Here is a 17959-nt window from a genome sequence, read left to right as displayed (position 1 = left end):
AGTGATGCTATGGGATATAGTTTTTAAATAAAATGGGACGAGTTGTTTCCCCAAAACTCATGAGCTTGACTTGCACTTTTGTGCTTCTTACATCAGCTTGGAAAAGGAAATATAATTAAAGTTCATTGCAGTTTTCTTAATTTAATCATTTAGTATTGTGGGACATGCTCTGCATAGGATAAAATATCGAAACCTCAAATGCATAGGGCAATCTTAAGCATGTCTACCCAAGGTTTAAGCCCCACTCTGTAGATTGGGTGTTACTCCCAAGTAACTTGGACTAAATTGCAGGCAATGTGTGCTACTAAGGAACTTGTGGAATATTAAGGGCTCTCTTGAGTAACTACAATCTTTTAAAATGGTTTTATCAGTGATAAAGGAAGCACAGCAAGTGACCCAAGTTTGATTTGTTGCCAGAGAAGTAAACAGGAGCCCTTGTTCAGGCCGGTGAGGAATGGTTCCTGCTCCACAAATATAGCTGGCACCCGCAGAAATCAACAGCCAAAAACTAAGGAAATGTTAATGGCACTGGGCAAGACCTCTCATTCCTAGTTCTGCCTTAAATATTAGAAGGGTTCTAAATAGCAAGAAAATTTAATATTGTTATTCCTCAAAAGGAGATAAAAACAGAATTTGCCTCTGATGTGCAGTTTCTAGAACCTCCCAACCTTCTTGTTTATAGCCTCATAGGAATGTCTGTATTTAGTGAGAATTCTAAATATGAGTATAGAGCATTTATGCAAAGCATTTATAATGGTGGCTGAAGTTACCACACTGTGTCAGAATCAAGGTGTTGAAACATGCTGCAAAGGGTTTAATTAGGTTTTTGCATTCCAAATAAACAAGAGCGCCACAAATGTCTATTTTCTTTTACTGCATTATTTTATCAAAGTACTACGAAATTGCTGGAAAGAGTCAAGCCCATTCTGCGCAGGAAACGTTATGTGCCTTCCAACAAGGACACAAGAGTCAAATGGCTATTGTAATTATTATGCTGCAGTAGGTATAGATGTTGTCAGTCACACAGGCGCTGAATATGTTCAGCCAAAAGGAAATTTATGTTTACAAGGTTAAGGAATTTCAGAACATGAAAGTCCTGCACACTTTTGAAAGTTATCATTAAACACGTATTTTTTTGCAGACGCAGCTGTCTCCAAGCTTTGGGGAACAATCTGCTCTCCCAATAAAATTCCATAATCATATGAATAAAGAACAGTACTAAAAGCTACCAATCGTCTATAGGAACCCAGGTTTCAATCATTATCTAGGGGTTTCATCAGATTCTATGAGCACTGCGATAAGATCAAACCTATCCATTCTTAAAGAAATCAGCCCTGAGTGCTCACTAGAAGGACAGATCCTGAAGCTGAGGCTCCAAGACTTTGGCCACCTCATGAGAAGAGAAGACTCCCTAGAAAAGACCCTGATGTTGGGAAAGATGGAGGGCACAAGGAGAAGGGGACGGCAGAGGATGAGATGGTTGGACAGTGTTCTCGAAGCTACTAACATGAGTTTGGCCAAACTGCGAGAGGCAGTGAAGGATAGGCGTGCCTGGCGTGCTCTGGTCCATGGGGTCACGAAAAGTCGGACACGACTGAACGACTGAACAACAATGAGCACCTCCACCCCACTTTCCAAACTCTTTGAACTGAATGCATGTAGTGTGTGTAAGCCCAGCTTTAGAACTGAATTCAGCATGGAGACCAGGGTAATCCATATGGTGCTCCCTCTGGGTGTTGGGACTCCCAACTCCCATCAGACCTATCAATTATGGTCAATGGTCAGGAATTCTGGGAGCTGGTCCAACAACACTTGGAGAACCAAAGGTTAGCCAATGCTGATCTAGACTCTTGACTAAGGCAATCACTATAATAATAATAATTTACCATCTGGCCGGTTCCCCCCAGCCACTCTGGGCGGCTTCCAACAAATATTAAAATACATTAAAATATCACAGAAACTTCCCTAAACAGGGCTGCCTTCAGGTATTTTCTGAATGTCAGGTAGTTGTTTATCTCCTGGACCTCTGATGGGAGGGTGTTCCACAGGGCGGGCGCCACTACCGAGAAGGCCCTCTGCCTGGTTCCCTGTAACTTTGCTTCTCGCAGTGAGGGAACCACCAGAAGGCTCTCGGTGCTGGATCTCAGTGTCCGGGCTGAACGATGGGGGTGGAGACGCTCCTTCAGGTATACAGGACCGGGGCCGTTTAGGGCTTTAAAGGTCAGCACCAACACTTTGAATTGTGCTCGGAAACGCACTGGGAGCCAATGTAGATCTCTCTGGACCGGTGTTATGTGGTCCCGGCGGCCACTCCCAGTCACCAGTCTAGCTGCCGCATTCCGAATTAATTGCAGTTTCCGGATCACCTTCAAACGTAGCCCCACACAGAGCGCATTGCAGTAGTCCAAGCGGGAGATAACTAGAGCATGCAGTACTCTGGCGAGACAGTCTGCAGGCAGGTAGGGTCTCAGCCTGCGTACCAGATGGAGCTGGTAGACAGCCGCCCTGGACACAGAATTAACCTGCGCCTCCATGGACAGCTGTGAGTCCAAAATGACTCCCAGGCTACGCACCTGGTCCTTCAGGGGCATAGTTACCCTATTCAGGACCAGGGAGTCCCCCACATCTGCCCTCAAAAACAGTACTTCTGTATTGTCAGTACTGTACTTGAATGGTTCAAGGGACTTTAGAGTACTGTCAGGGGGAAAAAATCAGAGCATAAATAAATATATAATAATAATAGTTGCCCTATTAACATATCCATGTGGGAAAGGGGTACTATGCTGCAGTGGGGGAACTGGTTTCTTTTCACTGACCGAATTCTGGGTTCAAATTCCTACACAGGTACACTGAAAACTGCATGTAGTAAAGGGGAGGCACAACAATCAGCAGCACACCAAGCACTGCTGAGGCTACACAGGCTCCATACATTTCAATAGGGCATGGGTTTGAGTCTCAAAGAATCTCCACTGGAGCAAGTGAAGCCGTGATTGGTGGATTGGACCCAGCGTGTCCTTTATCCAGAGGTGGTTTACCAGTCCCGAGGCCCATTCCACTGCCAGAACTGCAAGAAAAACCACCAGGTGACAAAATCTCAGCACAAAAGGTTTATATATAAAAAAAATTGCAGTACGTTTCAAACAGAACTCCACCCCAGTTATTTTAAATGCAAAATGTAAAAGATTTTAAATAGCAGAAGGAGAAGCCAGATGAAGTGCCCCTTCTTAGGACTGCATTTTACTTCTGAATCAAACCACTAAAGAAAAGAAAAAACCTGACATAACATAATATGCTTGAATATTTCCTAGTGGGGGGACGAGGAAAGGACTGGACTAGGTTTTAACTAACACTTTGACTTAATGATCCAGCAAGAATGATTTCTGCTGACAATATAAAAAGCAAATGCCAGTGCTCCACCAGCTACTGATCTCCATATCTTCACTTTTATATAAAGGTTCTTTCCCAACACATGAAACAATAGATTCTGCATTTCCCCCCTATGCTAATCTCTCTTTCTAGTGTACTTTACCTTCCAGTCTCTACCAACATTTTAATTCCAAGTTAGGTCTAAAAAAGAAATGCACAGGAATGCAGTTTTTATTTAAAAAAAGAAAAAAACAAAGCTCCCCCCTCCCTTCTCTTTTGTTTGAAAGGCAGAAGCTCTTTAGGAGCCAAGTATCAGTTGTAAGCAAGGACTTAGAAAAATATTACCCAGAGGTTAAAAGAAGGGGGATCGCCCTTCATTCACTTACCTGCGACAATGGTGTATTTACAAATGCTAACACACACGCGCACACACACAAAAAAACCCCCAGCGCAGACTGCAACAGTTCACACCCTGCAAAATGTGGCCTATTCACTCTGTATAACAACATGAGGGAGGGGGAGGAGGGGAGGAGAGAGAATCCACATTCCACAAACGATCAAGCCCTTACACTTTGCTCAGTATTAAAGCATGTTTGCATGGAAAGTGACTCCATTTTGTTAAAAAGCCATTCTTTTTTCTGGCACAGGAACAAAAATATATAGATGCATTTTTAATTTATTTTATTTTGCAAGGGGGAGGGGGGGAGAAAGAGGATTACATGCATTGCCACATGCATTGCTGAAGAGATCAGAAAACTTAAAAAAAAAAGTAAACCCCACCCCTCAGCAAAAAAAAAGAAAGAGGAAAAGCAAAATCCACCCCCCACCCACAGGGGCCGAAATGGATTAATGCTGAACGCGCGAGGAGTCCTTACCAAGGTGCTGCGTTTTCCTCCCAAGTGCAAACTGGTGGTGGTTTTTTTTTAAAAAAAAATCTATATATTTGCTTTTTCCACCTAATCTGCTCGCGGTGCCTCGCTGTACTTCAGCCTAACTTGCAAATATTTGCGTCCCTTTCTCTCGCTGCACCGAAGCCGCCGCCGCCGCTATGCAGCATTGCTCCTCACATCCTCTCCCACGTCCGTTCAAATAAATAGGTAAATAAATAGATAAACAGGTAAACGCAAGGAAAGGGAGGAATCGGACATTACATGGGAGGAGGAGGAGAAGAAAGGAGACAGCCCATTTCAAAGCATCTGGTAAGCCTCCCCGGGCAGCCTGCCAAAAGCCTCGGCTCAATCGTCCCCTCTCCCCCGAGCATGCGCACTCGGAGCCAACAGTGCGTCGCCATGGCAACCCCGCAGGCAGCCTCTAAGCATGAACAGCCATTCTGTTTGCAGCCTTGCAAGACCACAGACGACAAGGGGGAAGCGAAAGGGAAACACGGCGTCGCCGCCGCGCTTTAAACCCGGCCAAGTTTCCTCCTCGCCCAACAGGCTCAAGAGCCGCCCCCCCCGTCCTCCGTGTTAGGGGGGAGGGGATCGCAAAGTCCACATTGCTTATCCTACATTTAAAAAAAAACCCCACGAAGAACGACCCGTTAAAAAAGCAAACCAACCCCCCCATGCTTTGATTTAAAACAAACGCACACGCAAAAGCATGTAACTGCAGGATTTTGGCCAGGCGAAGTAAAACAAGCTCTTCCTCGCCGCGGGAGGGGCGGTGCAATGCTTTGCCACCGCTTCGCTCGGGGAAAAAAAACAATGCACTGACGGCTCTAGACATTTCCTAACTTTTTTTTAAAGAAAATAACTTAAATCCAGAAATTAAGAAGCACCTGTGAGTCTTCCTAAGCACACTCAAAGAACCTCTGGGGCTCCTCTTGCGTTAAACAAAGACAAATGGGGTTAGGCCCCAAAAGGGCGCGACAATGCTTGCCTGCCATGTGCTTTAAGGTCCACCAAGGATGGGGCATGGAAGCATGCCGTGAATAACGGGGGTCTCGCTAACCATTGTTTCCTCCGAAATAATCCTCACCCCCCCCCCCCATCCACAAAAGGCAGTCAGGCCAGGGATTCGGATTTGGGCTGCTAACCTTGTGTGTTCATAAACTGGGCGCACTCCTATGCCAGATGTGCCCATTTGTAGCAGGTGAAGCCACGTAGGCTGCTCACTCTCCAAACTGCCTCCTCAGAAATCCTGCTTCGGGTTTGAAGCCCTAAAGCAGGACCCACGAGCTCCAGAAAAGGCAACTGGAGAATGAATGTGTTGCTCTCCAGATGCAGCTGGACCTCCATCTCTCATCAACCTCAATAAGCATGGCCAACGGCTGGGGTCCAAGAATGTCTGGGGTCACAGGTTCCCCATCACTGTTATAGGAGACCCAAGAGAGCAGTAGAACAACCGTCAAGAGATACTTGATTGGCAAACAGAATGAAGCCTTAATTTGTTCTTCCAGTTTTTATTAAAACCACTTAATGCCAAAAAAACAAAAAAACAAAAACCACTTAATGCCCTTGAACGGTGGACTTGGTGAATGAAGGGAGGCCAAACATTGCTACTGATTTCTAAGCAGTGCGCAATGAGGTTGCAAGAGGAAGACAAGAGGAATAAAAGTTAAGATTAACCAAGGAGTCAGGAAAGTTTAAGGAAATAACCGCTCATAGGAGGGAGGAGGAGGAGGCCTGTTTGACTTCAGCCAGGAGTTAATTTCACAGAATGACTATCCAAGGGGAAACCAGCTTGCTAAAGGCTCTCTTCATGAACTCACAGGTAACACTGAACCTGCTGAGATGCACGGAATTGGTCTTTTCAAAGAGAAAAACAAACAAGGCTACATTAGTAGGCCGTCCCCTCTTTCAGTATTTACGTTCTCTGATAAAGTAGACGGGCAGAAGCATTAATGGTTCGTTTCCACACAAGGCCTGGCCTCTGGCACCCTGCCAGAGAGATCCAATATGGCAAATGATGCTTCTGTTTTCAGATGAACTTCAGATGCTGTTGGATCCCAACCCTCATTGACTTGAGTCATCATGGCCAACAGTTGGAGGTGATGGGAGTTGAGGTCCAGCAACATTTGGAGGGCCACAAAATCCCCATCCGTTCTAGGACTTTGCAGCTGGTTAACATCCAGTTTAGACTATTCACAACTCGTTGTGCATGGGTACTACCTTTAAAGACACCCCAGAAACTGCAGTTGGTTCAAAACAGAGGCATTAGGGTTCTTGGCGGGGCATTTTGATCATTTTATGCCAGTGCTTTAGAAGTAACTTACATAGTCTTGGCACGTTAAAAAAATAATTGCATTTTACATTTCAGGAATGAAGCTTCTATTAAGCCAAAAAGTGTTATTTTGTAAAGAAGGGAGAAGATTGCATAGCATTACGGGAATGTGAATAAGTTATGAGGTGTTTCATCTCTTGCGCTCACCTCTCAATAAATTTATTATTTTCATGATTGTAATATATAGTGTTCCTTTTGTAAACTAATTTTATCATCAGGATGGTCTCCCAGGTTTTCCTCACACATTCTATCAGTGTTGGAAGATTTTTATTTTTCCCACTGCCATACAAAGCTTTGCTGCTATCTGAACAGTTATTTACCAATTAGAGATTGTTGTTTATAACTTCAGACCAAAGCATGCATATGAGAGCAGTTTTTGAATTCCTTGAAAGTGTATAATCAATGCTTTCATGTATGATTTTCAAAATCATTGCCCCCAGAGTCTTTATTTTTATGCAGTTCCAAAAAAAAAAAAATCTGTCCTTGTATTTTTACAACTCCCACAATGTGTATTTTGACTATATTTTGCTCAGGCTGTAAGGAGTAAGATACTATTGAACGAGTGTCTTGAAATAGTTTTCTTTCAGATTAACACTTAGTAGTAGTGTTGGGATATTTTTGAACACCCAGACCCATTCTGCTTGTGACTAAGTTAACAAGTCCATTTCCCACTTTCTTTTATACTTATAATGGGTGCAATTGTTCTCTCTTTTTAAAGTAATTTTTATTAAAGATTTTCTTTGGTTACAAAAGCACGTGCATTGCCTCTATTTAATTGTTTTCTTTTAAACTGGGAAAGTGTTAAATATATTTTGTAATTTCCTTATTTTTTACCAGATTGTAATAGAATTCCATACATTATCCGTCAATGTTCCACTGTATATCTTAGCTGAAAGTAGTAGACTAATGGTGGTCTCCTTTGAATTAAGGCTGTTGCCACCTGTTCATAGGCGAAAATATGCTCTTGTTCAAGCCAACAACTAAGGTTTAAGGGTATCTTAGGAAGTGTGCATGCACATGAAAGCTCATACCAATAACAAACATGGTTGGTTTCTAAGGTGCTACTGGAAAGAAATTATTTATAAGGTTTAACAGGTTATACCATAGTCAGGTCAATAGTTTGCCATACTTGGTTACTGGTTATTTTTTAAAACTGCGGTTAACCGAGACAGAGTTTGAGTAATTTTTGCAAACCATTGCTCTAAAACAAGATTGCAAAGGTGATAACGGGCAACCTTCATGTGCTCCTTGCTTCACATAAATAGATGTAGATAAATGATTACTGATGAACACTTTGAATCTATCTATCCAAGTTTTGAACTTTCCTCCTATATTAGTTTACTGTAAAACTCATTGTAGGAAAGGCCGGTCTACCCTATCAAAAGCCTTTTTTGTGCCTAAAAAAAACTTGGAATATTGTTAGTTGATGTTTGTGATTGCATGGCCAATTTGCTTTTTCACATTGTGCTGTAATTTCCTGTTTTATTAACCTGTTGGATTCTGTTTTACATACCCTGTTTCTCCTAAAATAAGACATAGCCATAAAATAAGCCATAGCAGGATTTCTATGCATTTGTGAAATATAAGCCGTTCCCCAAAAATAAGCCATACCCCGAAAATAAGCCATAATGACGTGGTACCTCCCATTAAAACAGCCTGGAGAGGCGTGGCTATGCAGCGTGCCGATGCGACACGGTTAAAATAAGACATCCCCTGAAAATAAGCCATACTGTGTTTTGTTGAGCGAAAAAAAATATAAGACAGTGTCTTATTTTAGGAGAAACACGGTATTTGTAGAGTATGTTGTTTATTTGCTTTGCAATTAGGAAGGACCCTATTTTAACAACTTGATTTAGCAGAGAAATCAGTCTGTATGGCTGAGGTACCATAGGATCTGTCATGTATAACTTTCACTATTGCTTCAGACCATGACCTTGGTAGTAATTTTTAACTGCAAATATCATTTTTGTATAGTACTATATGATTTTGTTCACAAACGATTTGTATAATTCACTGGCATCTATGTTTACATCTGTGTTCTTAATTTTGGGTGTGTGGTAATATTTGTTCTTGTTGTATTTATGCAGCTATTTTGTGTCTTTTATCGTATATTTACATTGTTGTTGTTTTTATTGTTTACTGTAAACCACTGAGAGACCTTTGTTATGGGACAGCATACAAATGACAGAAACAAGCAACTAATAAATCACCTGTTGCACTGCAGCCCTGTAGCCAGGAGGAGGCAAACAGGTGTATTGTTGCCCTCCACCCTCAAAAAAGAGTGAGACAATTCAACAGATTAAACTTAATTTATACCCAAAGAACAGTGAGGGCCATAATTTCCGACAAGAATGGTTATGGAGTATTATCTATCAGCTAATGTATGGTATAGCTTTCTGCTATGCTTGCTGAAATCTCCAACCAAGTATGTTGAAACAATATGCCTTAATTGAAGATGTTTGAAGGACTGGAAGGAAGCACTTGAAAATATTTTAGCAATGTCTATGCAGCATGGAAAAAAACACATTTTGGTATCCCCCTGTTAACTGCATCATTAACATTGTTTTCCTTATGAAACAAAAATATGCCATCGAAATAAAAATTACAAAAATAGTCCAGTAGCACCTTACAGACCAAGTAAGTTTGTTCTGGTATAAGCTTTCGTGTGCATGCACATTGTCAGGGAACTGCCCTTGGCACTATGCCCCTGCTCTCAAATTCCCCACCTAGAAATGCCGCTGCCCAAGTTAACAAGAAAAGTTTACTACAGGGCTGCTGCACAGGCCCTGCTTCAGGGCCCAATTCTGTAGTGCTGGATTTAATCTAAACAGCATGGGACCAGGTTACCTGAAAAATCACCTCCTCTCACATATATCTCTCCAAACCTTGAGATCCTCCTCCATATGCCTCTGCCAAGTGAAGAGAGGGAGGTGGCTGCAAAGGAGCAGACCTTCTCAGTACTGGTACCGTTATGAAATTGCTTTCCAAGGGAAGCTCACCTGACGTCTTCTTACATCCACAGAGGCCTTCCTTGGCACCTGCAGAGTGTTCCCTCCCTGCTTAAATTAGACTCGAAAGAAGCATTTATTGCTGCCCATAGAAAAGGTTGTGGTGTGTGCTTGGTATCCACAATTGTTTCTCTGGGTTGCAAATGTGTCCACAGGCCCCGAAAGGTTGGTGACCCCTGTGGTAACTATCCCATTTACTCCACCAGTCAGCTCCTGCACTGCACTTTTAAAAAAATCAGAGGGGGTGTGAGGAGAGATCTCTCAATGAAAACTTTTGGCTTGCATCTTTCTTTCTATCTCATTCATCCCGAATTGCTGTGTGCTGCTGTTTTGTTACTCTGATATTGGTTGTCTTGTAGTTTTATTTTAGGATCTAAACATTGTGCATTGTATTCCGTTTAATTGTGATATTTTTTGTAACCCACCCTGGGACCCATCTGGTGAAGAGTGGGCTAAAGGTATGAACAAAAAAATAAGCAAATCTTATTGGATGGAAATAAACAAAATCTATGAAAAGGAGATCAAGAACACAGTGGTAGATTTAAGTTGCATATAAATTTAAAGTATTTCCCTCCCATCTACGAACCGTCCATCACTCTTAAAATATAGTTCCCATTATTTTTTGAGGGGGGGAGGGTGTCAGGGGAGAATAAGCTTTAAATGTATAATGTGGATGCAGCCTTAAAGAGCTCTTCTAAGCCATGGTATAAAAGCAATATTATGATTTGCTGGGGAGATGGGACCCCAAGCAGCTTTATTTCAAGATGCCAAGTCCACTCTTCATGGATGCAGAAAGAAAGAGTTAGAGGAACTCAAGTTTACCCTGAAGTTGATACCTTCAGTATAACCTGAAGATTAAGTTCTGAGAGAAACCACAATTGCTTGGAGTCCAGAGGCTTCATCACTGATGGCTGGGATAGGCAATAATGTAAATATAACCACATAAAATTAAGAGAAACGATAGCTATAACTATAGGGTGAAGTGGGGGATAGCTGATTCTAGGGTGTAAGGTTGGGGAACGAACATGTGATCTGAACCTTGGGAACTTGAGTATGGAAATGCCTGCCTCCTTCTTGAAGCACAGTGACTCTTGTGCATATCAGGATAGAAATTCTGCCTTCAATTGTCTGCAATATTTGTATTTTAGCTCTTCAGACTACATGTATTTTGAATTAATGTGAATGTAATCTGCATCTCCCCTGCAGTAACTTCAGTGATGTACATCTGAGAGTTAGTTAAGTAGCCTTCAAGTGTTCTAATGCTGTCCCAAACTAAAATGAGGTTCAACGAAAAAGCCAGACATCTCCTAGGACTCCACCCGGTTGGAAGATTCAGGAAAGACAAAAGAAAGTACACTGTGCATTGTAAAACTATGGAATTCACTCCCACAAGATGTAGTGATGGCCAGCTTTGACGGTTTTAAAAGATTAGACAAACTCATGGAGGGTCAGGCTACCAATGACTACTTGCTGCAATGGCTCTGTAGCTGAGGATCACAAGAGAGGACGGTGCGGTTTCACTCAGGTCCTGCTTTCAGACTTCACGTAGGGTTCTAGGTGGCCATTGTGAGAAAAGGATGCTAGACTAGATGAACCATTGGCCTGATCCAGCAGGCTGTTCCTATGTACCATCATTATTGCATGCAAAGAAACATTTTTAAAAAGGTCTATCTCCCCCCGCCACCTGTTGCCATTGTTTACTACCTATAACACACATATACCCCCATGCATTTTCCACCTGTTTCTGCATCCCAGGAGCGCAAAATATTGCAACTATTAAGAAAATTATGTGCAGTATAGTATGTCACAGGAAAAACCATGCTTCAGTGTTGCTCACTCAAAATGGCCTTCAGTGTTTTTTTAATTTCCTGAAATAGTAACTCTCTGAAATCAAGATTTTCAAGCCTAGTATTTATCAAAATAAACCTACATTAATGTTCCTATGGAAAGTAACTTGAAAAGAAATTGCTCAAAATAACAAATGGAATCCTCTTTCACAGGAACATGTGAAAAGCTAAGAACATTCCTCTTGTGTTCAGTATCTGTTAGGTCAGTTTCTACAGTTTCCAGTTGCAGTGAGAACACCATCCAAAGATGGACTGAAATCTTCCCCTGCTACTCTCTCTGTATCTCTCGCACATGATCAAATAGGACATTATTTGCTTTTTATTCCTGCTAGCTAGGCAGCACTTACTCCCCAAAATAGTTTTGGGACAAGGAGAAGTAGTACACCTCACAGCTCTTAAAAGGCAGAAACAGCCAATGACCAGAAGAACACATGCTTCTTAGAGTGGGGGCATGGGAATGTGGGGCTTTCACTGGCTCCTTCCACAGACTGTGTCACCATTCTGCAGCCATTCTGCAGCTCCGTCTAGGAGCAAACGCAGCAGAAAATGCTGGTATTTGCTTCCATTTAAGTATCTATAGCTGGAATAGGAAACTTGTGGTCCTTCAGATGTTGCTAGACTGTAAATACCTTATCCCTGACAACTGGCCATGCTAGCTGTCACATCTGGAGGACCACAGGATCCATCTGTAGTATCAAGCTAATTTTTACCTTGAAATTATTTTCAAACATGACTTTTGAGGAACTCTATTATATGTGGAGCATATTAAGTTACACATGTGTACAAAGGAAAGCCAACCCACTCACCACTATTTCTTCCTCTTTATGTTCTCTTTTGTCTTCCTCTTCATCACTCCCAGGCTCACCGCCATCTTCTTCATCACTGCTGGAGGATTCCAGGATTTCACGCATATCCATCTTCCAATTCGAAGGTATAACTTTCAGACTGAAGAAGGAGCTCGCCTCTTGTAACCCTTCGGAGGAAAACGTCCCGTGCTTACTCATTCAAGGTACTAAGAATCAAAACTGCATTATTACCAATTGGCGCTATCCTTGCTCCTTTTTCAGCCATACGTTAAGGTCACAAATTCAATATTGGGTTATCAAGTGGAAGGTGAGAAACTAATGCCAAAATAAAATAATACAATAAAGGGGCACTTCCAAGGAGGATATACCAAATTAATCTGAGGACATGATTGCCTTTCTTACAACTACTAGTACCATAGAATTCACAACCTGTAAATTCTTCAGTTCCTACAATGTGGAATGCTTAACCCTCAGCATTCCTTTAATCATCTTGATATTTACAAGGCTTAGTTAAAACACAACCAAAGCTGTCACACCATAATGCGGGTTTATGATTATTCCAGACCAGAAGAACCATATTCCACACCACATAAAGCTGCCTCAAATGAAGATCGACTATTGGTTCAGTAAGGCTGATTTTGAATGGCAGCATTCCTCCATGTTTTGGGGTGCAGATCTTTTCAAGGCCCAAAACAGATTCTTTCAACTGGAGATACTAGAGATTGAAATTAGGACTTTCTACATGCAACAAGTGAGCTCTGCCACTAAGCTATAGCCTTCCTAACCAGATGGAATCAATTTTCCACTGACACCCCCCCCCCCAAAAAAAGAGCAGGATTTGTCCTCCCCCCATCACACACACATAAATATCAACTAAAATGTGGAATAGTTACACCAACATTTGACAAAGTAGCCCTGAACTTCAAAGCTAATACCAGAATAAAGGTTTCTCCTAGGGAGTTCCAAAAGCCTGTCATGTTCTTGAGAGCATCCTATTAACTGTGTCACTGTACAAACTTGGCTCACATGCCTATAGATACATACATCTATGCCCTATAAGCCCCTACAGTATTTTTACACTTCTATCTGATTTCACTCATAACTTGCCGCTTTCAATATATGACATCCAATATGTCAATACACCCTAAACATAGGGATTTGTTACCATGGTATCTACTGGTAATACTAGCCTAACATCTTAAATAATGCTCACCTTCTGCAAAGAATCAAACTATTAGTATCCCACTATAACATCCATTATCCTAGAATGCTCTGAAATTGCAAATCAAGTACCCGTGATAACCAGAAAATTGTACAGTGGTACCTCGGTTCTCAAATGCAATCTGTTCTGGAAGACCGTTCGAGTTCTGAAACGTTTGAAAACCAAGGCACAAAGGGCTGTTTGCAAATTCAGTTGAGAAAATTGAAAAACACGCAGTGGAAGCCGTTCGACTTATGAGGCGCGTTCGAAAACGGAAGCATTTACTTCTGGGTTTTCAGCGTTTGGGTTCCGAAACGTTCATCAACGGAGACGTTCGAGAACTGAGGTACCACTGTATATTGCTTGACAGGGAAGATTCCTTTAGAAAATCTACAGCAAGAATGGCCACATTCCTGCATTTTCCTTTCCAGCTGTTTCAATGCGGGCTGGAAACAGAAATATATGCAGCCTGTTATGGCCAGATTTATGGGCTGCTCTCACCCAGGTGTGCCACAAATCCTTGATTCTTGGGACACTTCTGCTGCACACTGAACACCAAATAACCACATGGACATTTCCATTCTGTTAGGAATTCTACCCCTTGCAATCTATATGAACTGCCTACAACACTTAGGCTCTATCTGTTCAGGATAATGAAGCACATAACTACAGATTGGATACAAACACTTTTAATAAAACAGACATGGCCCATTATCAAGAAAAGCAGCTGTGCGTGGGGACAGATAAACAGGGTCGGGTGGGAGAAGCTTTTCACTTTTTTTCAGCTACAACTATCCTTTTTGTTCTCACAACACACATGCCTCCTAGCATCCATTTTCCCCTTGCCAACACACCAGAGAAAGGCTGCTGGCAAGGGGAATCAAAAGGGGAAAGTAACATGTGGAGAAAGTATTAAGCACCCTACCCAGGCTGCTTTTCATGACAGAATTAGGGTACACACATTTGTATGTCATTAAACCCATAATCAATAACCTGTACTTTGTGGACAGGCTTGCCTTCTGGTCTCTCCCTCCCTCTGCAAGTGCATGACCAGTTTATGTTCCTTTTCTATGCTTGTACAAGACTATTGTCCACGTAACATTGCATAGACCTGCCCTGGGACCATGTGAATTACGTCTCTATAAAAACTCTTATATTGCATAACTAACTTGCTTTCGTAAACAGTTTATACAGCAACTTTTGAAATTTACCTTTTCTAGAAGATAACTCGGATTTTGTAACATTTAGGATGTCTAATTCCTCAATGTCCTTTCTTGCAACTGAATAACTGCAAGAGAATTGTTTAATTGGATTAAACATGCCACATTCATTTCCCCGAAGCTTCTCATTTTAAAAAAGTATACCTCTGTGTAATTGTTGTCTTTGATACCATGCATTTGCACCAATCTTCATTTGTAAACTAAAGTTAACCTATGGGCAGGGACCATTCATCTATATGAAGATGCTTCTGCATGAATTAATGCAGGTGATGCCGTGCTTCTGTCTGATTAATCTGAAATACATGCCATACTCCTGTATGGCTCTCTCGCACCACTAATTAATGAGTTATAGGGATATATATTATAGTTGCAAGCCTTTATCAGTAAAGGAACTAGAACTAGGTGAACAGTCAATGAGGCTGCAAGTTAAGAACACTGTATTTTCCAATTACAGGTAGGTAGCTGTGTTGGTCTGCCGTAGTCGAAACAAAATAAAAAAAATTCCTTCCAGTAGCACCTTAGAGACCAACTGTTTGTTATTTGTATGAGCTTTCATGTGTATGCACACTTCTTCAGATACTGAAGTGTGCATGCACACGAAAGCTCATACCAATAACAAACTTAGTTGGTCTCTAAGGTGCTACTGGAAGGAATTTTTAAATTGTATTTTCCAATGCAATCTTGTATCTGGTATGCAATAATTAAATACAGAAAGTAAAATAATATTCATTTTGTTTTCATTTGTGCCCTTTTTCTGCCAAAAGGAAGTCCAAAGCAGCAGACAGTAAGTGCAAAGCAATCAATGGAAAAATGTTGATACAGATACAAAAATGTAAATTATAATTTTTCATTCTAACAAGCAGTAGCTTTTATTGAACTGTAACTTATCTTCATTTTTGAACTCAAAAGGCAGCTGTATTGAACTTTTGGTGACATGCATTTTTTTAAATTAAAAACAAAACAGAAATCATTTGCTAAAAAGCCAAATAAGTACTGAAACAAATTTTTTACATGTGCCTCTATAAAGGACAGCATCCTTCATTGTATTTCCTTTCTTTACTTGCAGTCTCACAGTACGGAAGAGTTCAGATGTTCAGGCCAGGGATATAACTGTTCACCTGAAGGCAGCTTCACCAAGCTAAGTATCCAAATACCAACAAGGAAGTACAGTGGTGCCCCGCTAGACGAAAATAATTCGTTCTGCTAAACGAAAAAAAAAAAGACAAAAAATTTTCGTCTTGCGAAGCAGCCCCATTGACTTTTTCGTCTTGCGGGGCAGCTTCCACTAGACGAATGCTGTTCGTCTAGCGAGGCATTCGTCTAGCGGGGCACCACTGTGACAAGGTGCTCTGAGCATGGAAGTCAGCATCAATGTAACTTAATCTGACATAGCTAATCATCATCATCATCATCATCCTTAAATTTTTTGTTGTTTTAAAAATAAGGCAAAAAGACAAATGTGAAATATCTTGTAACTGTCTTGGTAAGGCTGTACCCTTAATTGGTTCTTTTCCAATGGGAAGCCTTTCTGAATGAGGGGTTGGGGCAAGAAGTCTTGTGAAAATTCCATCGCATCTTGTATGAAGTAGGAAAAATATAAGCAGCAAATGGATTGCGAGTTTTAAACACACTTCCAAAATTATTTTGGTAGCTCCACACCTAATAGCTTACAGCTGAAAATTTGCATGCCACAAAGGCAAGATAGTGTTTTATATTAAACTTAAACACACAATTGATCACCCTTACCTTTCATGCTTCATGCTTACCTTTTGGAATACCCTAATTAAGAATATCCTGTTAAATTCTATGATTACTGGTGGAATTTAGTCTGCTACCTTAATTATGTCCATCCTGCATTAACTCTTGACAATAGGATTATGTAGAAAAAGTTCTGACTTTGGAGGAGGGCCACTGAACTTTAACTTGTCAGTTGATTATGTATTTATTTTGCAACACACCAAGCCTGAGAGATAGAGAGATGTCTAGAAAAAATACTCACAATTTGGAATCTGAAAAAGATCTCACTAAACACTGGTCCTTTTTCACTGCAATGTCATCGCTGCAGCTGGGAGATAAGACCTGAAGTTTCAAACAGAACACATGGCATTGAGGATTTTAAAAAATTCCTCCTACTAAGAGGGGGTTGGGTGGGTGGGAAGGTTTCATACATCATGTTTCAGCTCTGTTATGGCAACTCCTAATAGCATTTTATTTTCCAGAACAATTCCACTAGGTAAACAACACTGTGGGGAGATAATTTTTTCTTCCATCTCTCATAATGCTGAAGATCACCCAGTTAAAACAGCAGTAAACTCAGGACAGAGAAAGCATTTCACACCATGAGCAATGAATATACAAGAGGAAATAACAGCCTCAATATTATTATTTATATAAAAATTAGCAAATTCCAGGAGCATAGATGCAGCACTGGTCATAAGCTATGATGGCTAAATATATTCAGAGACAATATGCAATATATCAGATGCTGCCAACAAACTTGAGGAAAGGCCACCAGCTATACACTCTATGTGGCATTTGGTTAGTTACTGTCAGAAAAGCAATGAGACCAAAAGGAGCCTGATCTGATCCCTAAAGGCAATTATTATGCTATTAAAGTATTGCAAACTCCCTACAAAACAAGACAGACAATCCAGTAAGTTTCCATCATTAAAATCATGTGTATATAACAACTGCAGCCAAGATCTCTACCCCTCCCACCCGCACAACAAGCCCAACTATGAGATTACATATGCAAACTCTAGATAATATTTTAGAGACTAAGACCTAAACCACATTTCTAATGGCTGTCATATTCGTATTGTTTATAGTTATATTTGATTGTTAATTCAAACATAATTCTATTGTGCTTTATGTTCGCTTAGTACGGTATGTGAATCTGGTCTGGGAACGTAATAAATTTCATCATCATCATACGCATATGTACTCTCAAGATCAAACTTGCTCAGGTTTCACAGTTAAAAGAGGTTTGATTGGGGAAGGGTCATAGCTCAGTGGCAGAGGAGCTGCTTTGCATGCATCAGGTCTAATCCCAACACTTCCAGGTAGGGCAGAGAAAGACTGGGCGCATGAAACCCTGTTAAGTCACTGCCAGTCAGTGTTGACAATACAGGGCTAGATAGGGCAGCGGTATAAGGCAACTTTCTATATTCTTGGTTATCCTGGTCAGCTTCTTCAGTGCCAAGCTCTTCATCAGAAATAATTTGTTAACCTTAATGTGCATCAGGAAATTCAAGCCTTTAAGTCCAAAAAGTGAAGCTTATTCATAGAG

General features: G+C 41.1%; 1 protein-coding gene across 3 annotated transcripts in view; it reads right to left on the bottom strand.

Annotated features, from left to right (window-relative positions):
- ARID4A (AT-rich interaction domain 4A) overlaps positions 1 to 14738 on the bottom strand; it is a 39833-nt gene extending 25095 nt beyond the window's left edge. For 2 of the 3 annotated variants that reach the window (XM_033170195.1, XM_033170281.1), the window contains exons 1-2: positions 14662 to 14738; positions 12250 to 12455 (exon numbers count right to left, since the gene is read on the bottom strand). In XM_033170195.1, coding sequence (XP_033026086.1) covers positions 12250 to 12447 — 198 coding nt within the window. In that variant the 5' untranslated portion in view covers positions 12448 to 12455; positions 14662 to 14738. Of the gene's footprint in view, positions 1 to 4322; positions 4711 to 12249; positions 12456 to 14661 lie in introns of those variants that run through there. The other variant, XM_033170425.1, reaches the window with a different exon arrangement.
- Positions 14739 to 17959: the final 3221 nt, after the last annotated feature.

Source organism: Lacerta agilis, chromosome 1, assembly GCF_009819535.1.
Source record: "Lacerta agilis isolate rLacAgi1 chromosome 1, rLacAgi1.pri, whole genome shotgun sequence".
In the NCBI taxonomy this organism is placed as follows: domain Eukaryota; kingdom Metazoa; phylum Chordata; class Lepidosauria; order Squamata; family Lacertidae; genus Lacerta; species Lacerta agilis.
The sequence above is the reverse complement of the archived record's forward strand: the minus strand, read 5'-3'. Positions and strand labels throughout refer to the sequence as shown.